The 23,738-nt window shown below is 38.0% G+C and overlaps 1 protein-coding gene across 1 annotated transcript in view; it reads right to left on the reverse strand.

Annotated features, from left to right (window-relative positions):
* Window positions 1-23,478, reverse strand: part of LOC107798920 (endo-1,4-beta-xylanase 5-like) — a 56,831-nt gene extending 33,353 nt beyond the window's left edge. Inside the window, exons 1-2 of the mRNA XM_075239216.1 lie at window positions 23,472-23,478; window positions 23,293-23,414 (exon numbers count right to left, since the gene is read on the reverse strand). Of these exons, the coding sequence (XP_075095317.1) occupies window positions 23,293-23,414; window positions 23,472-23,478 (129 nt within the window). The remainder of the gene's footprint in view (window positions 1-23,292; window positions 23,415-23,471) is intronic.
* Between the last annotated feature and the right edge of the window lie 260 nt (window positions 23,479-23,738).

The following is a 23,738-nucleotide window of genomic DNA, read 5'->3' on the forward strand; positions in this document are numbered from 1 at the left end:
GTAGACTCCTGGTTGAATGGGTTTTCGGATTTTGTAACTTTTGTCGGGTTCCGAGACGTGGGCCCCATATGCGAGCTTTGAGCTAAATTTCGGACTTTTATGGAAAATTTGCATTTTTTATGGAATTAATTCCAATAAATTTTATTGACTGAATCGAATTATTTGTGGCTAGATTTGAGGTGTTTGGAGGCCAATTCACGAGGCAAAGGCTTAGCAGAATAAGAATTTTACGGTTTAAGATAAGTAACAATTTTAAATATGGTCTTGAGGGGATGAAACCCCGGATTATTGTATTATGTGAGTATTTTGGAGGTGACGCACATGTTAGGTGACGGGCGTGTGGGACTGCACCATGGGTATTGGGACCTGGTCCATTCCGCGTAACTGGAAAGTTGGATAAGCTTGTTGTTAGCTATGTGCCATTCTGTGCTATAAAACTTTGACAGTGAAACATGATTAGGCTATGTGTTGGTGTTGTAAAGACCACAGAAGTCGTGTACATGTTGAATTATCTGCTAAATTGTTGTTTTGTATTCAGTCACAGTTTACTTGTTTATTTTATCTCAGTCTCTATTGTTCATTATTGATGCATCATATTATTGTGTTTTGGGCTGATTATTATGACTATTGAGATCCCGAGAGACTGGAGAGATTTATGACTGAGTGAGGCCGAGGTCCTGATTGTGAGATATTATACTATAACACATGAGTTGTCCGTGCAGCATGCGAGTTGTCCGTGTGGATCCTTATATTATACTATAACACGTGAGTTGTCCGTGCAGCACGTGAGTTGTTAGTGCAGATCCAGATATTTATACTATGGCACGTAAGTTTTCCGTGCAGCATGTGAGTTGTCCGTGCAGATTATAGCGCTTGACCTGTAGGAACCCCTCAGTAGTCTGTACACCCCTAGTGAGCGCGGGTACGCATTGAGTGTGAGTGTTGAGGGCTGAGAGCTGAGTGGTTGAGCTGTTGTGACGAGTTGAGGGACTATTGCCCTGAGAGGCTGTACTTGCTTTTTATTTGTTGTTGCACTTAGTTGCTATCTGTCATTGTTGTGAAATTATCTTAAAGATTTTATATCCGGATTACATGAACTTGAACTGTATAAAACTGATATGACTTAAATTGCTGGATTTGAAAGCATATCTACTCTCTACGGGAATTATTGAAAATGAATTGTAACTGTATAGGTCGTCACTATCTTCAGTTCCTTATTTATTATTGTTACTTGCTGAGTTGGTTGTACTCATACTACACCCTTCACTTCGTGTGCAGACCAGAGTGGTATTGCTGAGTTGGTTATTTATTATTGTTACTTGCTGAGTTGAAGCATGCTTAGGCTATGTGTTGGTGTTGTAAAGACCAGAGTGGTCATGTGCATGTTGAATTATCTGCTAAATTGTTGTTTTGTACTCAGTCACAGTTTACTTGTTTATTTTATCTCAATCTCTATTGTTCATTATTGATACATCATATTATTGTTGTTTGGGCTGATTATCATGACTATTGAGATCCCTAGAGATTGGAGAGATTTATGACTGAGTGAGGCCGAGGGCCTGATGGTGAGATATTATACTATAACATGTGAGTTGTCCGTGCAGCACGTGAGTTGTTCGTGCAGCACGTGAGTTGTCCGTGCAAATCCTTATATTATACTATAGCACATGAGTTGTCCGTGCAACACGTGAGTTATCCGTGCGGATCCAGATATTTATACTATGGCATATGAGTTGTTCGTGCAACACGTGAGTTGTCCATGCAGATTATAGCGCTTGGACTGTAGGAGCCCCTCCGGAGTTTGTACAACCCACGTGAGCGCTAGTACCCATTGAGTGTGAGTGCTGAGGGCTGAGAGCCGAGTGGTTGAGCTATTGTGACGAGTTGAGGGACTGTTGCCCTGAGAGGCTGTACTTGCTTTTCATTTGTTGTTGCACTTAGTTGCTATCTGTCATTATTGTGAAATTCTCTGAAAGATTTTATATCAGGATCACATGAACTTGAACTGTATAAAACTGATTTGACTTAAACTGCTGGATTTGAAAGCATATCTACTCTCTACGGGAATTACTGAAAATGAATTGTAACTGTGTAGCTCGTCACTATCTTTAGTTCCTTATTTATTATTGTTACTTGTGGAGTTGGTTGTACTCATACTACACCTTATACTTCGTGTGCAGATCCAGGCATTCCCAGATATAGCGGGTGTTGATTCTTTCGCACAGCTGATTTTCCAGAGATTCTGAGGTAGCTGCCGTGTTTTGCAGACCTTACTTCTACTTCCCTATCTCCTTATTTACTACATTCGGTCTCAGACTATTATAGAGCGTATTTTTCAGACTTATATTCATAAATAGATACTCATGTACTGAGTGACACCATGTTTTGGGAGTGTTTGTATCGGTATTTGCGAGATTTGTGGAATGTGTTAAATATTATATTTTCCAACTTAAAAGAAATTGTGGTTTATTGAGATTGTAGGCTTTCCTAATATCGAGATAGGCGCCATCACGACGGGTTAAGATTTTGGGTCGTGACAACACGTGAGTCGTCCGTGCGGTTGATGTTAATGTTAGCTCTAGAAGAGCTGGTTACCGTTGTTATATTCGTGTGTTTTGTTTCTACTATATATGATGAGCTTATAGCATTGTAGTTGTGGTGGTGCTTGTTGAACTTGCGAAACGGTTCTCTTCTTCGAGACATTTCCTATTTTGTTTTTTTGGGGTACACAGATTGCGTAGTTGTGGCTTGAGTTATATTGGTGTGGCATGTCTGTGGGATAGTTGTGTTTAATAATATATTGTTATTGGCCCTAGAGTGGGTACTACCAAGTTTGATTACGGTATATTTGGGAAGATGACATTGAAAGTCAGCTTAGAAAGTGATTATGGTTCTGGTTGGGGTGGGAGAGCTCCATGACTTGATGATCTGATAAGGGGTTATGAGATTCCGTGTGTTGCTTTTATTATCAGTAATGTATGAAGGTTTTTGAATGAGGTTGGCTTGATATGGCGTTTAATACTAGTACTGGGTTAGTACTGTGAGCATGCGAGTTGTGTAGGATATTATGTGATTATATCTGGGGTTATGGTTATGGATTGATACAGCTTGTTCAGAGTCATACAATGTGTAGATGTGAGATTCATGTTTTGAAAAGAAATCCTAAATGTTGAAAATTGAATTCCAAAGTTTATGGGCTAAGGTTAAATTAATAACTTACAATTATGTTGAATTGTCAGGCCTATATGGAATAGGGTGGCGTGGTATCACCCCCTGGTACATGTGTGCTAAGATGGAATAGTGACTTGATGGTTTGGAAACAACTCTTGGCATGTCTAAGGACGAACATATGTTTAAGTGGGGGAGAATATAACGACCCGGCCGGTCGTTTTGAGCATTACAACCCCGTTTCCCCCATTTACTTCTCAATTTGTGCTTTATAGTTGTTGTGTGACTTGCCGGGGTAATTGTTTCGGGTCCGGTGAGGTTTTGGAATGAATTTGAACACTTAGTTCCAAGGTTTAAAGCTTAAGTTAAAATAGTGATCGCATGTAAACAACCACAGAATAGAGTTTTGATTATTTCAATAGCTCCGTATGTTGATTTTGGACTTAGGAGCATGTCCGAAAAATTATTTGGAAGTCCGTAGTGAAATTTGGCTTGAAATGATGAAAGTTGAATTGTTGGAAAGTTTGACCGAGGATTTGACTTTTGATAACAGGGTCGGAATCCAGTTGAGAAACTTTTCATAGATCTGTTATATCATTTATGACTTGTGTGCAAAATTTGAGGTCAATCAGAATTGATTTGATAGGTTTCAGCATCAAATGTAGAAGTTGGAAATTCTTAAGCTCCTTAAGCTTGAATTGGGGTATGATTCGTGGTTTTAGCGTTGTTTTATGTGATTTGAGGTTTCAACAAAGTTCGTATGATGTTTTAGGACTTGTTGGTGTATTTTCATACAAATGTTATACAAAATATCTTTTGTATGTATTTTATACTATATAATTTGTATATATTTTGTATTTGGCGCGTTCTTCTTCCTCTCTGAATTTTCAATCAAAACATATTCTCTTAATACAATTTTGATACATATCAATAACTTTTTCTAAAAAGATATTATTTATAACTGATTTAAAAATTTCATACAACGATTCATATATTATATATAATTTTGTATATATATATATATATATATAATTTTGTAAGTATATTGCATGCCATATGTTCTTCTTCTTCGAATTTCAATATGCAATTCAGCCAAAATCAAATCTAATCTTCACCAAACACCCTCAAAATTGTGATACAAACTCCAAAGAATATTTTTAATTATTTGCAACAACACCCAATCCAAACAAGCAATAGTTTTTAAAAACCCAAATTCGAATTCAAAGCTTTGAAGCTTTTTAATGGATGTCAATGGTGGAGAATCAAAACACCTTCAAAATTTATTGATTGACAATTTCAATTCGAACACCAATTGTAAAATATGAAAAGAAATTGCTAAGTTAAAACTCTATTGTAACGACCCGACCGATCGTTTTGAGTATTATAATCCCGTTTTCCCATTTACTACATAATTTTTGCTTTACAATTGTTGTGTGACTTGCCGGGGTAATTGGTTCGGGCTCGGTGAGGTTTTGGAATGAATTGGAACACTTAGTTCCAAGGTTTAAAGCTTAAGTTAAAATAGTGACCGGATGTCGACTTATGTGTAAACAACCCCGGAATGGAGTTATGGTGATTCTAATAGCTCTGTATGGTGATTTCGGACTTAGGAGCGTGTCCGAAAAATTATTTGGAAGTCACGTAGTGAAACTTTATTTGAAGTGGCGAAAGTTGAATTTTTGGGAAGTTTGACCGAGGAGTTCACTTTTTGATATCGGGGTCGGAATCCAGTTTTGAAAATTTTCATAGATCCTTTATGCCATTTATGAATTGTGTGCACTATTTGATGTCAATCGAAATTAATTTTATAAGTTTCGGCATCGAATGTAGAAGTTGAAAATTTTTAAGTTCCTTAAGCTTGAATTAGGGTATGATTCGTGGTTTTAGCATTGTTTTATGTGATTTGAGGTTTCTACTAAGTTCGTATGATGTTTTAGAACTTGTTGGTGTATTTGATTGACGTCCCGAGGGCCTCGGGTGAGTTTCAGATGGTTTACGGATCAAAATTTGGACTTAAACAGCTGATGGAATTTTTATGTTGGAAAAATCGAGGCTGGAAAAAAATCGAGGCTGGAAACAAAATCGATGCTGGAAATCGAGGTCAGGAAATCGAGGGCAGGAAATTGAGAGCAGCGCCTCGACAGAAATTTTAAGTTATAAAACGGGGGCTTCGTCCTATTTTTTATTTTTGACAAATTGGAGTTTGGGGAGAGACGATTGTTTGAGATCCTCATTGTCACTGGAATTTGCAGCCAGTAATTCATGCCCAACTTCTTTTTCCTTTAGCCTAATTTTATTTGAAGAAGTAGACGTAGGTTGCCCATCTTATAAATTCCAAGTAGATCTAGGAGTTTCAACAACATCACATTGATCTGTACTTCGAACTGTAGTATCATGAGTACTAAATGAGGGCTTTAATCAGATCAGTGATGCTTAATATACAATTGCATGGTATAACAATATCAAATTAAAAATAAAAATCGTACAAATTTGATACATGGAAATTATGTTTCACTATTCAGCAAATTTTTGTTAAAGCCAAATGAGATTTTAATGTTGACAATAGTTGGCAAGTTCCATATTTATTTTAAGATTATATTAGGAATTTTTCTTTCCTATACAATATTTGAAACTTATTTATCAAAATTCTCCTAGTTTTTTATATTACCCGCCCTAAACAAGGATTGCTTACAATTTATATACAATCTACTGTTAGTGCCTTAAATTAGGGGATTTTGTTATCCGAGTTTATAATTAAAAAATATTCAGTTGTTAAACAGAAATTTAATGGGATATAGCGTAGCTTCTTCAAAACAAAAACCATGAAGCCGTTAATAATTATTTTCATACAACATTCAAATAAAAATATATATAGCTACAACATAATACAACTTAAATATAGTTTACATACAACTTTAATACAATTTCGTAAGTATATTGTACGTCATATGTTCTTCTTCTTCGAGTTTTAATCTGCAATTCAGCCAAAATTAAGTCTAATCTTCACCAAGCACCCTCAAAATTATGATAAAAACTCCAAAGAATATTTTCAATTGTTTGCAACAACACCCAATCCAAATAAGCAATAGTTTTTGAAAACCCAAATTCGAATTTAAAGCTTTGAAGCTTTTTAATGGATGTCAATGGTGGAGAATCAAAATACCTTCAAAATTTATTGATTGACAATTTTAATTGGAACACTAATTGTAAAATATGAAAAGAAATTGCTAAGTTAAAACTCTATTGTAATGACCCGACCGAACATTTTGAGTATTATAATCCTGTTTTCCCATTTACTGCTCAATTTGTGCTTTACAATTGTTGTGTGACTTGCCGGGGTAATTGGTTCGGGACCGGTGAGGGTTTGGAATTAATTGGAACACTTAGTTTCAAGGTTTAAAGCTTAAGTTAAAATAGTGACCGGATATCGACTTATGTGTAAACGATCCCGTAATGGAGTTTTGATAATTCCAATAGCTCTGTATGGTGATTTCGGACTTAGGAGCGTGTCCGAAAAATTATTTGGAAGCCCGTAGTGAAATTTGGTTTGAAATGGCGAAAGTTAAATTTTTGGAAAGTTTGACCGGGGAGTTGACTTTTTGATATCGGGGTCAGAATCCAGTTCTGAAAATTTTCATAGATCCTTTATACTATTTATGACTTGTGTGCACAATTTGAGTTCAATCGAAATTGATTTGATAGGTTTCAGCATCAAATATAAAAGTTAGAAATTCTTAAGTTCCTTAAGCTTGAATTGGGGTATGATTCGTGGTTTTAGCGTTATTTTATGTTATTTGAGGTTTCAACTAAGTTCGTATGATATTTTAGGACTTGTTGGTGTATTTGGTTGAGGTCCCGAGGGCCTCGGGTGAGTTTTGGATGGTTAACGGATCCAAATTTTGATTTAAACAACTGCTGAAATTTTTCTGCTGGAAAAATCAAGGCTGGAAAAAAAAATCGAGGCTGGAAAAAAATCGAGGCTGGAAAATCGAAGGCTGGAAATCGAGGTCAGGAAATCGAGGGCAGGAAATCGACAGAAACTTTAAGTTATAAAACGAGGGATTCGTCCCATTTTCCATTTTTGCTAAATTGGAGCTTGGGGAAAGGCGATTGTTTGAGAGATTTTCAAGGAAAAACATTGGGGTAAGTGATTCTAACTCTGATTTGGTCAATATACACGAATATATATCATTATTTTCATCATTTAATTAGTGTTTTGAGATGGAAATTTGGGGAAAATGAGGAAGAGTTCTTGGACTAAAATTTTGAGGTTTTGAATGGGATTTCATTTTCGGATTTGAGTAAAATTGGTATGGTTATACTTGTGAGTGAATGGGCTTTCGGGTTTTGTGACTTTCATCGGATTTCGAGACGTGGGTCGGAGGCCGTGTTTGAGACGATTTTGGATTTTTGGCTATAATTTCATATTTTCTTGTGGAATTGATTCCTTTAGCCTATATTGATTGTATTATACTGCTTGTAGCTAGTTTCAGGATGTTTGGAGACCAATTCATGAGGCAAGGGTATAGCGAAGTAAGAAATTACATGGTTCGAGATAAGTAATATCTCTAATCTTGGAGCTAAGGGTATGAACCCTGATTATCGTGTTATGTGAATTGTTTGGAGGTGACGCACATGCTATATGACGGACGTGTGGGCGTGCACCCTGTGAATTGTAACTCTATTACTTCAGTGGTACTGTGTAAATACCTGATCTTATCTGTAACTATGAAATCTCTACGTACTAGAGTTATTGAGATGTTATACATGTTAGAAACCATGTCTAGATGACATGCCTATTCTGTTGAGACCCACTGAGGTCATTTCTGCTATTGAGTTATTTGCTTATATTGCATTTACATACTCAGTCATACGCATTCATATGCATATCATATCTCAGTCTCTGTTACCATTTATTGATACATCACATCATTATTTTTGGGCTGATTCTTTTCATGACACTGAGAGCCCGAGAGACTGGAGAGATTGGTGAATGAGTGAGGCCGAGGGCCTAATTGTGAGGATGATTATGGGATCGGGCTGCATGATGCAGCAGACCATGTTGTCTTTATATATATTATTATTTATGTGATCGATCTGTACGCCGCATCATGGTTGACTGATTTATGCCATGATTGGCTTGTTATAGCGCTTGGTCTTAAGGAGCCCCTCTGGGGTCTGTACACACCCCAGTGAGCGTAAGTACCTACTGAGTGCGAGTGCGAGTGCCGAGCGATTGGGAGGATTGAGTGATTGGGAGGACTGAGTGACTGGGAGGACTGAGTGAAATGATACTCTGAGAATATGCATATGGTTTTATCTCTGAGTTGCATCGCATTAACATGCACATTTGACGTACAGGCATAGAGATGCATTTTTCTCATGATGTACGGTATCACGTCATTCATGACTACTCACACATATTAGCATATGGGCATAGTAATGCATTTTCCACTAGCTATCTTGAAAGAAAATGAAACATCTTATTTATTGTTGAAAGGATTTTTGGGGAAATTACTGTTTTCAAACTTACTCATATTTTTGGCAACTTCGGTAAAATACTTGAGTTTTCACTAATACACTTGAGAGGCAGAACTATTTTCAGAAATCATGATTAAGCTGAGTTTGAGTTTGAGAAATACGAACTCTTGATACTGTATACTTTTACCTTGGGACAATAATGAAATGCAATTGGCGTACAGGATGTATTACATGAAATTGGCAACATCAAAAGTATTTATAGTGTAAGAGTTTATAGGGACTTTGAGAAGAATTTAAGCCCTGTCTGTAACACCCCGGAAAATTTCGAAGTGTTTTAAGACCATTAAGAAGATTGGCAGGTACTAATTATATTAATTCGAGTATAAACAAGACTAATAATATGAATGATATCAATTAATCATGATAATAGATGTATGAGGTGCATTAAGAATGGTTTATGATCTTAGAAGAGCCCCAAGGCTAAGTCAACTTGGAAATTATACGACGGGGTAAAGTTTTAAGTGAGTTCGCATAAGACCTAATTCAAACAAGTATAACTCTCAAGATATAAAGTTTTATATGGTTTATGACCTATCAAATTATAGGTCTATGTGTCTAGCTTCTCATGCTTCAAACCGTTCGTCATTTGGAGATTCCTACGCGAAGATATGACGTCTTTACTAAAGGGTGGCAGAACAGTTACGCGAGTCTTGCGTAGCCTACACAGCATAGCAGCGTAGCCTACGCACCATCGCATAGGCAAATCCAGCAGCTTCCAACTAAAGGGGGATAGAAGTCCACCCTGCATAGCCTTTGTGCGTAGCCTACGCAGGGTGGCTACGCAGCTTTGGGGCCATTTTAAAGGGGTTGAAACAAGGGGTTTAGAGAGAGAAAATATTAGTTCTTCAACTTGGAATTGATTTCTAGAGAGAAGGAGGAGCTCTTCCACCATAGATACACTTCAAGGTAAGTTTTTTGGCATAATGATGATTATATAACATCATTTAGTGATAACACGAACACTATTATGGATCAAATCCATAGGAAATGGGTTGAATCTTCAAGAACACCAAAAATAGGAAAAGTGAGATTCTTCCACCAAGAGGTAATCCCTTCACTTGAGCTTCATATATATGTCATGTTGGAGTATGGGTAGAATTTTTATGAGTTTTATTTGACGTTATAATGGGATATTGTATGAACCCAAAGGGTGGGTCTTGAGAATGCTATTTTTGGTTAAAGAAGAAGATGAATAGTGATGAATTAATATAAATACATATGTCTTGAGTTTCTAATAATTACAATAGACTTGATAACTTAATTAATGAGAGAATTTAATTGGGAATCACCATTTGGATAAGATACAACACTAGTTCTTGAAATAGATGTTCTTGAACCTAGAGTTTTGTTGGAGAAGGCAATGAATAGTGACTTGATGATGTTGGGTAATTAACATAGTATTATTAATGACCCCAAATGAGTATTAAATGATAAGAATGAAATTGAATAGGCTAATGGATAAGCATATAGGATAATTTGGGATGGTTGAAGGCTTCTTGGCGAATTGTAAAGCCTAAATGGATATTTATGAATCTTTTCATATTTATTTTGATATAGTTGGGATATCTAATGGTAGGTATTGAATTGTGGGTGATATTTGGATATTTTAAACAATTGGAGCATTGTAGTATTTTCGGAGCTTGAAGGTTGAGGTAAGTAACACTTCTAAACTTGGTTCTGAGGGTATAAATCCCCGAAATTTGGTATGATATAAATATTTGGAGGTGACACACACGATAGGTGATGAGCATGTAGACGCGCACCACATAAATTGTGCCTTGAATAAATCCTGTGCGGTTGTAAAAATTAGTGAATCATGTTATTATCTGAACATATTCCACGTGTTAGATAAATTGAGCTGAGACACTTATTAAATATCATGTTTGGGCTACATTCCAATATTTTGGGACCCATGGGGTCGTGTTGCTGTTGAATTAATTGTTTCAAAAATATACATTTCACACTCAGTCATATTCATCCATTGTGAGGATATTTATGGGATCGAGTTACGCGCCGCAACATGCTATATTAGCTTTATATATGTTATCATTAAATGGATTAGTCATGTTCATCCATTGTGAGGATATTGATGGGATCGGGGCTGCAAGCGTGTAGCAGGCCATATTGGCTTAATATATATTATTATTTATGGATCGGGGCTGCCCGCCTGCAGCAGGCCTTATAGGTTTTATTATTATACGGATCAGGACTGTCTGCCTGCAGTAGGCCATAAAAGCTTTATATCACTCTTGGGCTGAAGGAGCCCCTCCGGAGTCTGTACACACTCCCAGTGAGGTAGATGATTATGTATATTCGAGATGGATTTCCCTAGGAGGGCATGGACTTGTCTTACTTATTTATATTGTAATGAGTTTACCTGGACATGGATCTTGTCCGTATCATTTATATTTGGGGATAAATTACCCCATGGTTGTATTGGCCTTATACGGTACTGAGTGACTGACTGTCAGTCGATGTATATTTAATTACGGGTTGGAACACCCCTGGACTGGATTGGCCATAAACAGTACCGAGTGACCGTATAATTTGTGACCAGTATTTATATGAGGTCTTTCTACTGAGATGTCATATTCCTCATATCATGCAGTATTGATCTATTTCATTTGTACTGAGTTTAACTGTTGAATTTGAAAGCTTGCCTACATTTTTGTACTATTATTTATACTGGACTGTAACTGCGGAGCTCGTCACTACTTTTAGCCCAAAGGTTAGTCTTATTACTTATTGAGTTAGTTGTACTCATACTACACTCTGCACCTCGTGTGCAGATCCAGGTGCTCCCAGATACGGCGACTGCTAGTTTTCAAAGTTAATTCTGTTGGGGACTATCAAGATAGCTGTTTGACGTCCGTAGACTTGATTCTGTTCCTGTTTAATTATTGTATTGTTCTATATTTTCAGACAATTATTTTTATCCGTCAGACTTTGTATTCATATTAGATGCTCATGTAGTCAGTGACACCAGGTTTTGAGAGTGTTATATTTGAAATTGTGAGATTCTTCCGCTGAATTTAATTATTATGTTTTCAAATTTAAAAGATATAGTGGTTTATTGAGATTTTCGACTTGCCCAGTGTTGAGATAGGCGCCATCACGACAGGTGAGATATTGGGTCATGACAAGTTGGTATCAGAGCCTAGGTTACATAAGTCTCACGAGTCATGAGCAGGTTTAGTAGAGTTTGCGGATCGGTACAGAGATGTTTGTACTTATCTTTTAGAGGTTGTCGAACCCTTAGTAAATTTCACTTTATTGTATTCAGTTGTGCGAACTTGTTGATTCCAGAAACTAAAAATCCTTTATTCTATTCTCTCATAGATAGTGAGAACACGTACTACCGGAGCGGACGGTCAGCCACTAGTGCCACCAGTTAGGGCCGCGAGAGGTCGGGGCTAAGGTAGAGGTCGAGGTGTAACTCGTAGCATAGTGGGACCAGTACCTGTAATACCATCAGTTGCATCAGCTCAAGCACTAGCTGTGCCCATTGAGATTTCAGGCCTCCAGGAGACTTTGGCCCAGATATTGACAGTTTGCACTGGTCTTGCTTAGGTGGTTTCGGCTCAAGCCGCACCTGCCACTTCTCAGGATGGGGGAGGTACTTATACCCTTGTTGACCGTACTCCAGATCTGGTAGTACAGGGACTTGAGATACCGGAGGCACTACCACCCCAGCCAGTTACAGCTGCTCAGGCCCCGGTAGTCCCTGTTATGGAAGATGATGAGCAAAGAAAACTTGAGATATTCGGGAGGCTTCGACCTCCATAATTTACCAGTGTTGAGTCAGAGGATGCTCAGGGTTTTCTAGATAAGTACCAGCGAATGCTTCGGACAACATGTATTCTGGAGACCAGTGGGATCTCGTTCACTACCTCTTAGTTTTTTGGGGTTGCCTTCAGATGGTGGGAGACTTATGAGAGGCGCAGGCCGGTTGGTGCAGTACCACTTACATGACTGGACTTCTCCATTCTCTTTTTGGAGAAGTTTGTTCTGCAGTCTCGTAGAGAGGAGCTGCGCAGACAATTTGAGTAGTTACATCAGGATGGCATATCCGTGACGCAGTACGAGATGCAATTTTCTGAGTTGGCTCATCACACAGTTTGGTCGGTTCCCACTGATAGGGAGAGGATTAGGAGGTTCATTGATGGCCTCACGTATTAGATGCGGTTGCCTATGACTAGGGAGAGGGTATCTGGTGCCACTTTTGACAAGACGGTTGACATTGCTCGACAGATAGAGGTTGTCCGTAGCCAGGAACGTGTTGATAGGGAGGCTAAGAGTTCTCGAGGTTTGGGCGGTTTTGGTGGGGTACCTTCTGGAGGGCAGTTCTACCACAACAGGGGTCGTCCAGTTCACCGTAGGGCATCATCCAACCATGGTTCATATAGTTCTCCTCAGAGTCAGCCATCTCTCAGTGCACTTCCAGCCCCGAGTATGCCCCGTGCACCATCAGTTCAGGGATCATATGTACCAGGTCCTTCTGGTAGTTATTCTGGTGCCCGAGGTCCGCCTCAGAACTCGCGACCATTCTTCGAGATGGAGTGCTATGAGTGTGGAGAGCTAGGTCATGTAAGGAAATATTGTCCCCGCCATATGCGAGGTCCAGTTCAGCATAGGAGTCAGGCTACTACTTCTGCACCAGTTTCTCCACCACCCACCCAGCCAACTCGGGGTGGGGCTCAGTCAGCTAGGGGTCTTCCAAGAGGGGGAGGCCAATCCGGTGGTGGTCAGGACTGATTCTATGCTTTTCCTGCCAGACCAGATGTTGTTGCTTTAGATACAGTGATCACAGGTATTGTCTTAGTGTGCCACAGGGAGGCATCTATATTATTTGACCCTGGTTCCACATATTCGTATGCTTCATCATATTTTGTTCATTTTTTGGATATTCCCCGTGAGTCCTTAGTTTAACCTGTTCATGTATCTACGCTGGTGGGCGATACTATAATTGTGTACCGTGTGTATCAGTCGTGTGTGAAATTATTGGGGGACGAGACCAGACTTTTATTGCTTCGTATGGTCAATTTAGATATTATCTGGGTATGGTGAGATATCAAATGTTTTGTTATATGGCTTTGGGCTAAGTGGGGGAGTCTGCTATCTACGATTTGATTGCACTATTATGTGTGGTATTAGTTTCGTTACGAGGTACACTTGTGGATTAGTTATGACTTGTAGAGGTTGAGATCGGGGATGACTTGAGTAAGAATTTTTTTTTCTTAAATGCAGGTTATATTGCACTTTATGAAAAATCATGAGATGATTAAATTATTATTTTGTAGGAAGTAGTACACACGGAGTATGAATTTGATTGGTGGTGTTAAGGCAGGGTTACTTCTTTGGGGGCTGTTGTGCTAATGGGGGCTTGCGGTAATTCTGTACAACTATGGATTCCCCATTCTAGTATAAGAAGGGTAAAAGAATAATTTTAAATTCACATGGGGTATTTTTAGAGTGAGTGTTTCGGTTGTGGTACTTATGGGGGTGCTTAGGAAGAATACAATACCTTATGGGCATTAGGGCGATGCGATTTTATGTCAGGATGTCTTGTAGTGAGTTTAGGGCAATGATCGTAGTGTTATGACAAGGAGAAGTGACAACTGGAGGGTAATTTAAAAGAAAAATCGGAGAAAATAGGGCAACCAGGTATGAAATTTTCTGGTGACTCAGAGTTAAAAATGAGATTCTTGTGCTTATCACATGATGGCATAATAGATGCAGTGTGTTGTGCGGGATTAAGACTTACATGTACAAGGTGGCAGTTCATTCTTGAAGGGAATATCATGAATTATAGAAAACATGGTTAGTTTCAGATATTTAGATGAATGTTATAACTGCTCGGTAATTCCTGAGAAGGGTGCGCATTTCAAAAGGCACATTGTGTTATGACTTTCAGATGTAATCGGTATTGCGATATTCACCTAGTTAATAGACTACTGATATTAAAATTATTGATATGTGGCACAGAAGAATTATGAAAGTACAAATATTGATACTATAGCACGTGAGTTGTCCGTGCTGGTCCAGATATTGATACTATAGCACGTGAGTTGTCTGTGTAAGTGATGTTAATGTGAGCTCTAGAAGAGCTGGTTACTGCTATTAAATTTGCGTGTCTTGGTTCTACTATATATAACGTGCTTATAGCATTACAATTATGGGGGTGCCTGTTGAACTTACAATACGGTTCTCTACTTTGAGACATCTTCCCTTTTGGGTACAAGGTTGCGCAGTTATGGTGTCACGACCCAAGATCCAACTAGTCGTGATGGCACCTAACCCAACCCGTTAGGTAAGCCAATTACCAAATATCTCATTCCAATAATAATTATTTAAGGCAATTTAAGTAAATAAAGGTCTTAATTTTATACAATTCCCAAGAACTGGTAGTACAAATCATGAGCTTCTAAAAATAGAGTATACAAAGCGGGAAATAAAATAAATACATAGTCTGTTTGAATAATACATAAACAGAGCTTTTATAAATCAAAGTCTACCCTGAACAAGAGGCAGCTACAACAGGAACGCATGTACATCTTCAAATCCCGCAACCATCGAGCATAGCAACAACATCAGCCAACATCTGCACGCAATGTGCAGAAGTGTAGTATCAGTACAACCGACCCCATGTACTGAGTAAGTAACAAACCTAGCCTTAGGTTGAAAGTAGTGACGGGCTTCCACCAAGGTCGGGTCCAAAACCAATAGTCCATAACAACATAAAGCAAATAATACCAGAAGTAACTCAGAGAATAAAATGCTCAGCCAAATCATGATTTGGAAAATAATAGTTCTTCCTTTCAAATACATCAGTAAAAACCCAAATCGTTTGCCAAAGTTATCAAAATGTGAATAAGTTTGAAAACAATACTTTCTCCCAAAATATTTTCAATAATAAATAAGATGTTTCATTTTCCTTCCAGATAACCCATGTAAAAACAAATACATCATTATGCATGTATGTCATGTGTGCATGCCAATGCGATGCAACTCAGTGATAAAATCATAAATATCCCCTCGGGCCTACCACACAATCACTCGTAAACAACCCCTTGGGCATACCTCACAATCACTCGTAAAATAGCCCCTTGGGCATACCTCACAATCACTCGTAAAACAGCCCCTCGGGCATACCTCACAATCACTCATGCCTCCCAATCACTCATCACTCGGCACTCGTCACTCGCACTCAGTAGGTACCTGCGCTCACTAGGGGTGTGTACAGACTCCGGAGGGGCTTCTACAACCCAAGCGCTATAATCTGCACGGATAACTCACGTGCTATAATATCATATTAGAATCCGCACGGACAACTCACGTGCCATAATAAGCCAATAAGGCCTGCTGCAGGCGTGCAACCCCGATCCACATAATAGTAATAATATATATAAAGCCAAATGGCATGCTGCAGCGTGCAACCCGATTCCAAAATTATCCTCACAATCAGGCCCTAGGCCTCCCTCAGTAATCAATCTTTCCAGTCTCTCTCTCATGGGCTCACAATGTCATGAGAATAGCCCAAAAATGATGATATGATGTATCAATAAATAACAATAAAGACTGAGATATGATATGTAATGAAATGAATGTGACTGAGTATGAATTTTCAATTTAAACAAATAATTCACAGCAATATGATCTCTGTAGATCCCAATAATACTGGCACATAGCCTCAACAAGATTTTTAATATGCTTTTCAGCTCAATTTCTTTAACACATAAAACCGCATGGAGAAAGCCATGATTATTTAACTACAAAATTCCACAGAAATAATTATGCCACAATTTCTATAGTGCACGCCCACACGCCCGTCACCTAGAATGTGCGTCACCTCTCAATAATTCACATAATACATATATTCATAGTTCATACCCTCAGCTCCAAGATTAGAAGAGTTATTTACCTCGAACAAGCTAAATCCAATGCCGAGCAAGCTAAATGATGCACCAGAAATCCCATTCTACGCGTATCAACTTTTGAACGGCTCGAATCTAGTCACAATTAATTTGATTCAGCCCACATAATTTATAGGAATTAATTCCATATCAAAATACTAATATTTTCCACAAAAAACCGAAATTACTCCCCAAAAATCACTCGTGGGGCCCACATCTCGAAATCCGACAAAACTCACAAAATACAACAACCCATCCAATTACAAGTTCAACCATACTAATTTCACTCAAATCCGACTCCAAATCGGCATTCAAACTTGAAAAATTAGTTTTGTAACATTATAGGAATTTCCTTCTATTTCTCTTGAAGATTCAATAATCTTACACCAAAAATAAAGATTAATTAATGAAGTATAACCACAAGGGAGTCAAGAACACTTACCCTAAGTTGTGTGAAAACTCTCCTCTCCAAAATCGCCCAAACTGTGCTTCAAAATCCGAAAATAGGTGAAAAATATCGAACCCCCGAATTTAAAGGTTCTGCCTAGCCAATCCGCACCTGCGGACAAGATGTCGCACCTACGACCCCCGCTTCTGCGGACAATGGGCGCATTTGCGAGCCAGGCCGCTTCTGCGGCACGCCAACTGCATTTAAGGTCGCGCGTTGGGCCGCTCCTGCGCAAGCGCTTCTGTGCCCTAACTTCCACTTCTGCGATGCCTTCCCAGCCAGCACTCCCTCACTTCTGCGACTTCAATGTCGCTTCTGCGACCATCACACCTGTGAGCCCATTTTTGCAGGTGCGAAGACACCTGTAACAACAAAATTCCAGCCTTAGCTAAAACTTCCAAAATGCTCTGAACCTCGTCCGGAACTCACCCGAGTCACTTGGGACCCCGTCTGAACATACCAACAAGTCCCATAACATAACACGGACCTACTCGAGGCCTAAAAACGCACATAACAACATCGAAGTGACGAATTACACCTAAATTCGAAATCATTGAACTTTAAAACTTCAAATTCTATATCTTGTGCCGAAACACATCAAATCACATCCAATTGACCTCAAATTTAACACACAAGTCACATTTCACATTATGGACCTATTCTAATTTCAAAAATCAGATTCCGACCCCGATATCAAAAAGTCAACGCCCCGGTTAAACTTCCCAAAAATTCATCTTTCGGCATTTCAAGCCTAATTCCACTACGGACCTCCAAATAATTTTTCGGACACGCTCCCAAGACCAAAATCACCATACAGAGCTATTGGAATTATTAGAATTCGAATCCGAGGTCGTTTATAAATAAGTCCACATTCGGTCACTATTTTAACTTAAGCTTTAAACCTTGGAACTAAATGTTGCAATTCATTCCAAAATTTCACCGGAGCCGAACCAATTACCCCGGCAATTCACGCAACAACTCTAAAGTACAATTTGAGCAGTAAATGGGGGAACGAGGTTGTAATATTCAAAATAACCTGCCGGGTCGTTACATTCTCCCCCACTTAAACATACGTTCGTCCTCGAATGTGCCAATGGTTGTTTCCAAGCCATCAAATCACTGTTCCATCTTACCACACACGTACCCGGGGTGATCTCACGTCACCCTATTCTATATAGTCTTGACAACATAATACAACTGAAATCATTGATTTAACTTTAGCCCATAAACCTTGGAATTTAATTTCCTACCTTTAGAATTTCTTTCAAGACACGAATCTTATATTTACACACCGTATAAGTCCGAACAAGCTGCATCGAGCTATAAATATAACCATGGATATAATCAACTAAGATATTACACAACTCGCATGCCCGGAGCACCATTTCTGATCGCCAGTAACTACTCAGAACCAACCAAGTACTAGTATAAAACCCATATCGAATCAAACCTCATCCCAAAAGCTTCGTACACTGTTGATAATAAAAGAAACACGTGAAATTTCATGACCACTTACCAGATCAACAAGTCACGGAGCTCTTCTCGCCCTAACCATAACCATAATCGCTTTCTGAGTCGACTTTCAATATTATACTCCCGAATATACTGAAACCAAACCTGATAGTACCCATTCTAGGGCCAATGACCTTATATTATTAAACAAAACTATCCCACAGTTATGTCACATCAATATAACTCAGAGCCACAACTCGTGCCATCCGTGCACCAATTACGCAACAATTCAATATACTCAGTCATGAAAAATGACTCAAATGAGAGGATTTCCCCGCAAGATTAACAAGTATCTCCACAACGAAATGCTGAAAATTCATCATACACCGTAGAACCATCACCCGATTCTAACACAAGGTTCATACCTTAACATAACTCCGCTGCAATGCGTGACCCCATCCAAACGCTGGTCCATAATACATACCTCGAGCCACCCCGCTTAAAATCAATAACCACAGAGAGGCAAAGGACAAAAATGCTACACAAAACCTGAAAAAACATAACCATTACGCAATCGATCATGCAATACCCAAATACTCTCGAATTCTGCTATAATGCTTAAATAGAACCGCACCATCTGTGCACATAACCAATGAATCACAACTCCTCGTAGCATAAAGGAGTAACTCACAGATCTTTTCAGAACACGAATAAGTTCAACATCAACCGAAGGACACATCCCTCAACAATAGTAGTATGGAGCCAACCATTCCGGCTTGGTATAGAATACACATTTTAATTGGGCCTACAATGGACCCCCAAATCACTCTGGTTACCCATAAATAGATAAAAATCCCTCCAAAAATCCATAATGACTGAATCTCAATACATTCTATCATCTGGATAGCTCCGGACACAACTTCACAGTCCACAACTATGAAACAATCTGCTCCTGACAACTCCTAGTCTCCATATCCATAGAACACACGCACCACCATTTCTGGTATCATCTCTACCGCCCGAATGTCTAACACATCTGTTATACATGATCATCCCAAGAGGAATATTTCTAAAATTCTTCTGTACCACAAGGCAAAATTTGAACATCAGCAGTCGATCAACCATGTGAGTACTTGTAACGACCCGAATTGTCGTTGTAAGAAGTAACGCCCCGTTCAATGGCTTAAGGTCTCGAGCAGCTTCGCAATATATTATATGACCCGTGGGTATGGTCGAGTTTGATTTTTGGAAGATTCGAAACTAAATTAAAAGAACAATTCTTATTTAGAAGCTTAAATGGAAAGAATTGACTGGAAAGTTGACTTTTGAGCAAATAACTCCAGAATAGAATTTTGATGATGTCAATATCTCCGTAAGATGATTATGGACCTAGGAGCATGTCTGAAAAATTATTTGGAGGTATGTAGTGGAATTAGGCTTGAAATAGTGAAAAATGAATTTTTGGGAAGTTTGACCGGGGGGTTGACTTTTTGATATCGGGGCAGGAATCCAATTCTGAAAAATTTGAATAGCTTCGTTATGTTAATTATGATTTTTGTGCAAAATTTGAAGTCATTCCGTATTGATTTGATATATTTCGGCGCAAAATATAGAAGTTGGAGGATTTAAAAACTCATAATTTGATTTGATGCGTGATTCGTAATTTCGGTGTTGTTTGACGCGGTATGAAGCCTTGAATAAGTTTGTATTGTATTTTGGTACATGTTGGTATAATTGGTTAAGGTCCCGAGGGCCTCCAGTGGATTTCGGAAGGTAAACAGAATGGATTTCGGACAAAGAGGGTTGCTGGAAATTTCTGTTGCAGAGTTGTTCGCCAGAAATTTTTGGTGCGTGGAGTCAACTTAGGAAGCTTATATCTCATAATCTATAAGGCATCTGAAGATTTCTAAAACTTCAAATTTGTATTCCTTTGATTATAGTTTCCGTAAAGTTAAACCATTTATTATTTGGGCATTTGTACAGAAAGTTGTAATGGATTAAATGAAGGCTGGTAGAGCAGTTTCGCCAGAAATGTTTGATGCGTGGAGCCGATTTTGGAAGCTTATATCTCGCAATTCATAAGGAATCGAAAAATTATCAAAACATAAAAGTTGTAGTCTTTTGATTCTAGTTTCCAGAAAGTTAAACCATTTATCATTTGGACATTTGTACATAAAGTTATAATCGATTGAATGAAGGTTGGTGCAAGCAAGTTCTGGTGTGGACTTTTAGTGACAGAAAATGGATATTTAGTGACGGATGGACAGAAACTTAAGGACCAAAAATGGTCATTTCCTTCATTTCGTTTTGGATCTTTGGAGCACGGTTCTTGGGCGATGTTTGGGCGATTTTCATGGAAAAACATTGGGGTAAGTGTTCCTTATCCTATATTGATTATATTTCATGATTCCATACTCATTTACATCATGAATCCGTGAATTTATGGAAAAAAATCAAGATTTTTGCAAATCTTCCAAAAACAAATATTTAAGATTTGGAAGTCGATTTTTTATTGGAATTCGATAAAATTGGTATGGTTGAACTCGTATCAGAATGGGTGTTCGGATTTCATGAAACTTATATCGGGTTCCGAGAGGCGGGTCCCACGTTGACTATTATTGACTTTTTGGAATAAATTTTTAAGTCGACGTATTATTATCCGGAATTATTTTCGATAAATTTTAATGAAGTTATACAATTAATATGGATAGATTTGAGCGGTCCAGAGGTCAATTCAAGCAAGAAGGCAATTTTGAAATATCGGCATAACTTCAATAAGGTAAGTGTCTTGCCTAACCCCGAGTGGGGGAATTACCCCTTAGGCATCGAGTCTTATGTGCCATTTATGAAATGTGAAAAGCCATGTACGCGAGGTGACGAGTACGTACCCAGGCTTATATGTGCAAAATTTATTGAGTTAATGTCTTAGGCATATTGTTTAGTAAATTGGATAGTTATTGGCATATATATTTAATCATCTAATTGCCATGCCTCGAATCACATTTATTGAATTTTATTTTATATGACGATTTGATGTGAATATTACTTGTATATATATGTGAATTCCGTGAGTTTGTTGGTTTGATATTTCTTGGAATTTAATTTCATTATGGATTTTTCCTCTGCAAATAATTAATTAAATGAGCTTAAGAAGAGGTGTTTATATAATTATTGCGAATTTGGATTAATGAATGTGTTGCCCTATGATGAGTAATTTCTATCTCTGTTTATTGTTTTTGAGGTCTTATACACATTGTGTGCAGCCTCCGGTTATTTGTTGTGAAATTAATTAATTTGTTGTATCTTTGGAATTGGTTGTGACCATTGGGAAAGTTGTGATATGAATTAATTTTGTTATATTGCCATGATAATTTTCCGTGTAAATTGTTGTGTTATGTGAGTTGTTATATATGGGTGGCATTCCATTGTTGATATTATGTGGGTATAAGGGTGGCATTTCACTATTATATGTGTTGGGATATTGTCTGGGCGAAGTGATAAGGGTGGTTATAGGAGCGATAAGGGTGGCTATTGATATTGTCAGGGCGAAGGGATAAGGGAGGCTATTATATGAGTGATAAGGGTGGCTATAGGAGAGATAAGGGTGGCTATTGTCAGGGATGATATGTGATGATGTGGGGTAGTTGCATTGGTGATTTTTATGTGATGTTGTGATTTTCCTTGTGATTATTTTTATACCTTGTACAATTTGTCTTGTTGTTGGTAAATTGATAATAGTCTGATTGATGTTGAAATTGGGAGCATGTGGCTATTGCCAGGCAGATTATGAAATGAAATGTGGGCACGAGGTGCCGTGAGTATATATGATGGTTTTATTATTGGCACGTGAATTGTCCGTGCAGATGTGATATGAAAAGTGGGCACGAGGTGCCGGAAAAATATGATAATTTAATTATGGGCACGAAGTGCCGTGAAAATACGAAAGTGGGCTGAGACCCGTGTTTACGAAAAATATGAAAATGGGCTGAGAACCGTATTTGTATGATTATGAAATGAGATGTCACATGGTGACTTTTTAATTGAAAGAATTATATTCAAAATATTTATTTGGAAGGATTTTATTCAAGAAGATTTATTTGAAAGAATTATATTTGAAATAATTATATTGAAAGATATATATTTGAAGGGAGTATATTTGAAATATATTTATTGGAAAGTATTATATCCTGAAGATTATTATTTGAGAAGAATATAGGCGAAAGATTTATATTTGAAAGACTTGATTCAATTGAGTGTACTTGTAATTATTATTTGTTGAGCGGTATTAATAGTGTTCTTGTTGCCTTGCCGTGCATATCACTGATTGATTTGTGTTGCCCTTATTGTTATTTATTTTCTATTATTTTGTAGACTTCCATAATTTTTTTCAGGTGTTCTTGAAACATCTTGGTCACCAACCTTTGATACGTAGCTCCAGCGTTTTACAAACCAAAAGGCATCACTTTGTAACAATAAGTCCCCATGTCTGTATTAAAATAAGTTTTTTCCTCATCTAGTGGATCCATCTTTATTTGATTATAACCTGAATATACATCTAAAAAAACTCAACAGCTCATGACCTGCGGTAGAATCAATCAACTGATCTATATGTGGTAAAGGGAATGAATCTTTTGGTCAAGCTTTATTTAAATCAGTATAATTTACGCAAACCCGCCATTTTCCATTCCTTTTTGGAACTAACATAGTATTAGCTAACCAATTAGGGTATTTTACCTCCCGTATTGAACCGATTTTTAAGAGTTTTTGTACCTCATCCTGAATCACTTGATTTTTGAAAGAGCCTTGCTTCCTCTTCTTTTGCTTGACAGGTAGGTACGAAGGACCTTCATTCAGTTTGTGGGTCATCACCTCCGGAGGTATACTTGTCATATCTGAATGCGACCAGGAAAAACAATCTGTATTAGCTTGTAAAAATTTAATTAACTTACCTCTCATTTCTGAGCTTAACTTCGCTCCAATATAAACTTTTCGGTCTGGCCATTGCTCAAATAGTACAATAGCTTCGAGCTCTTCAATTGTTGTTTTGATGTTTTCATTCTCCTCTGGTTCTTAAATGACATCAGGTCTCGAATCTACATCTGTTTGCCTTGAGCTACTTTCAGCTGAGATCTGATTTACCTCATCTTCAACGGGATTCTTATTCGTATCTTCATTCATCGTGCGTGATTCTACCACTGAATTGATATTCTTAGAAA

Source organism: Nicotiana tabacum, chromosome 19, assembly GCF_000715075.1.
Source record: "Nicotiana tabacum cultivar K326 chromosome 19, ASM71507v2, whole genome shotgun sequence".
Lineage (NCBI taxonomy): Eukaryota > Viridiplantae > Streptophyta > Magnoliopsida > Solanales > Solanaceae > Nicotiana > Nicotiana tabacum.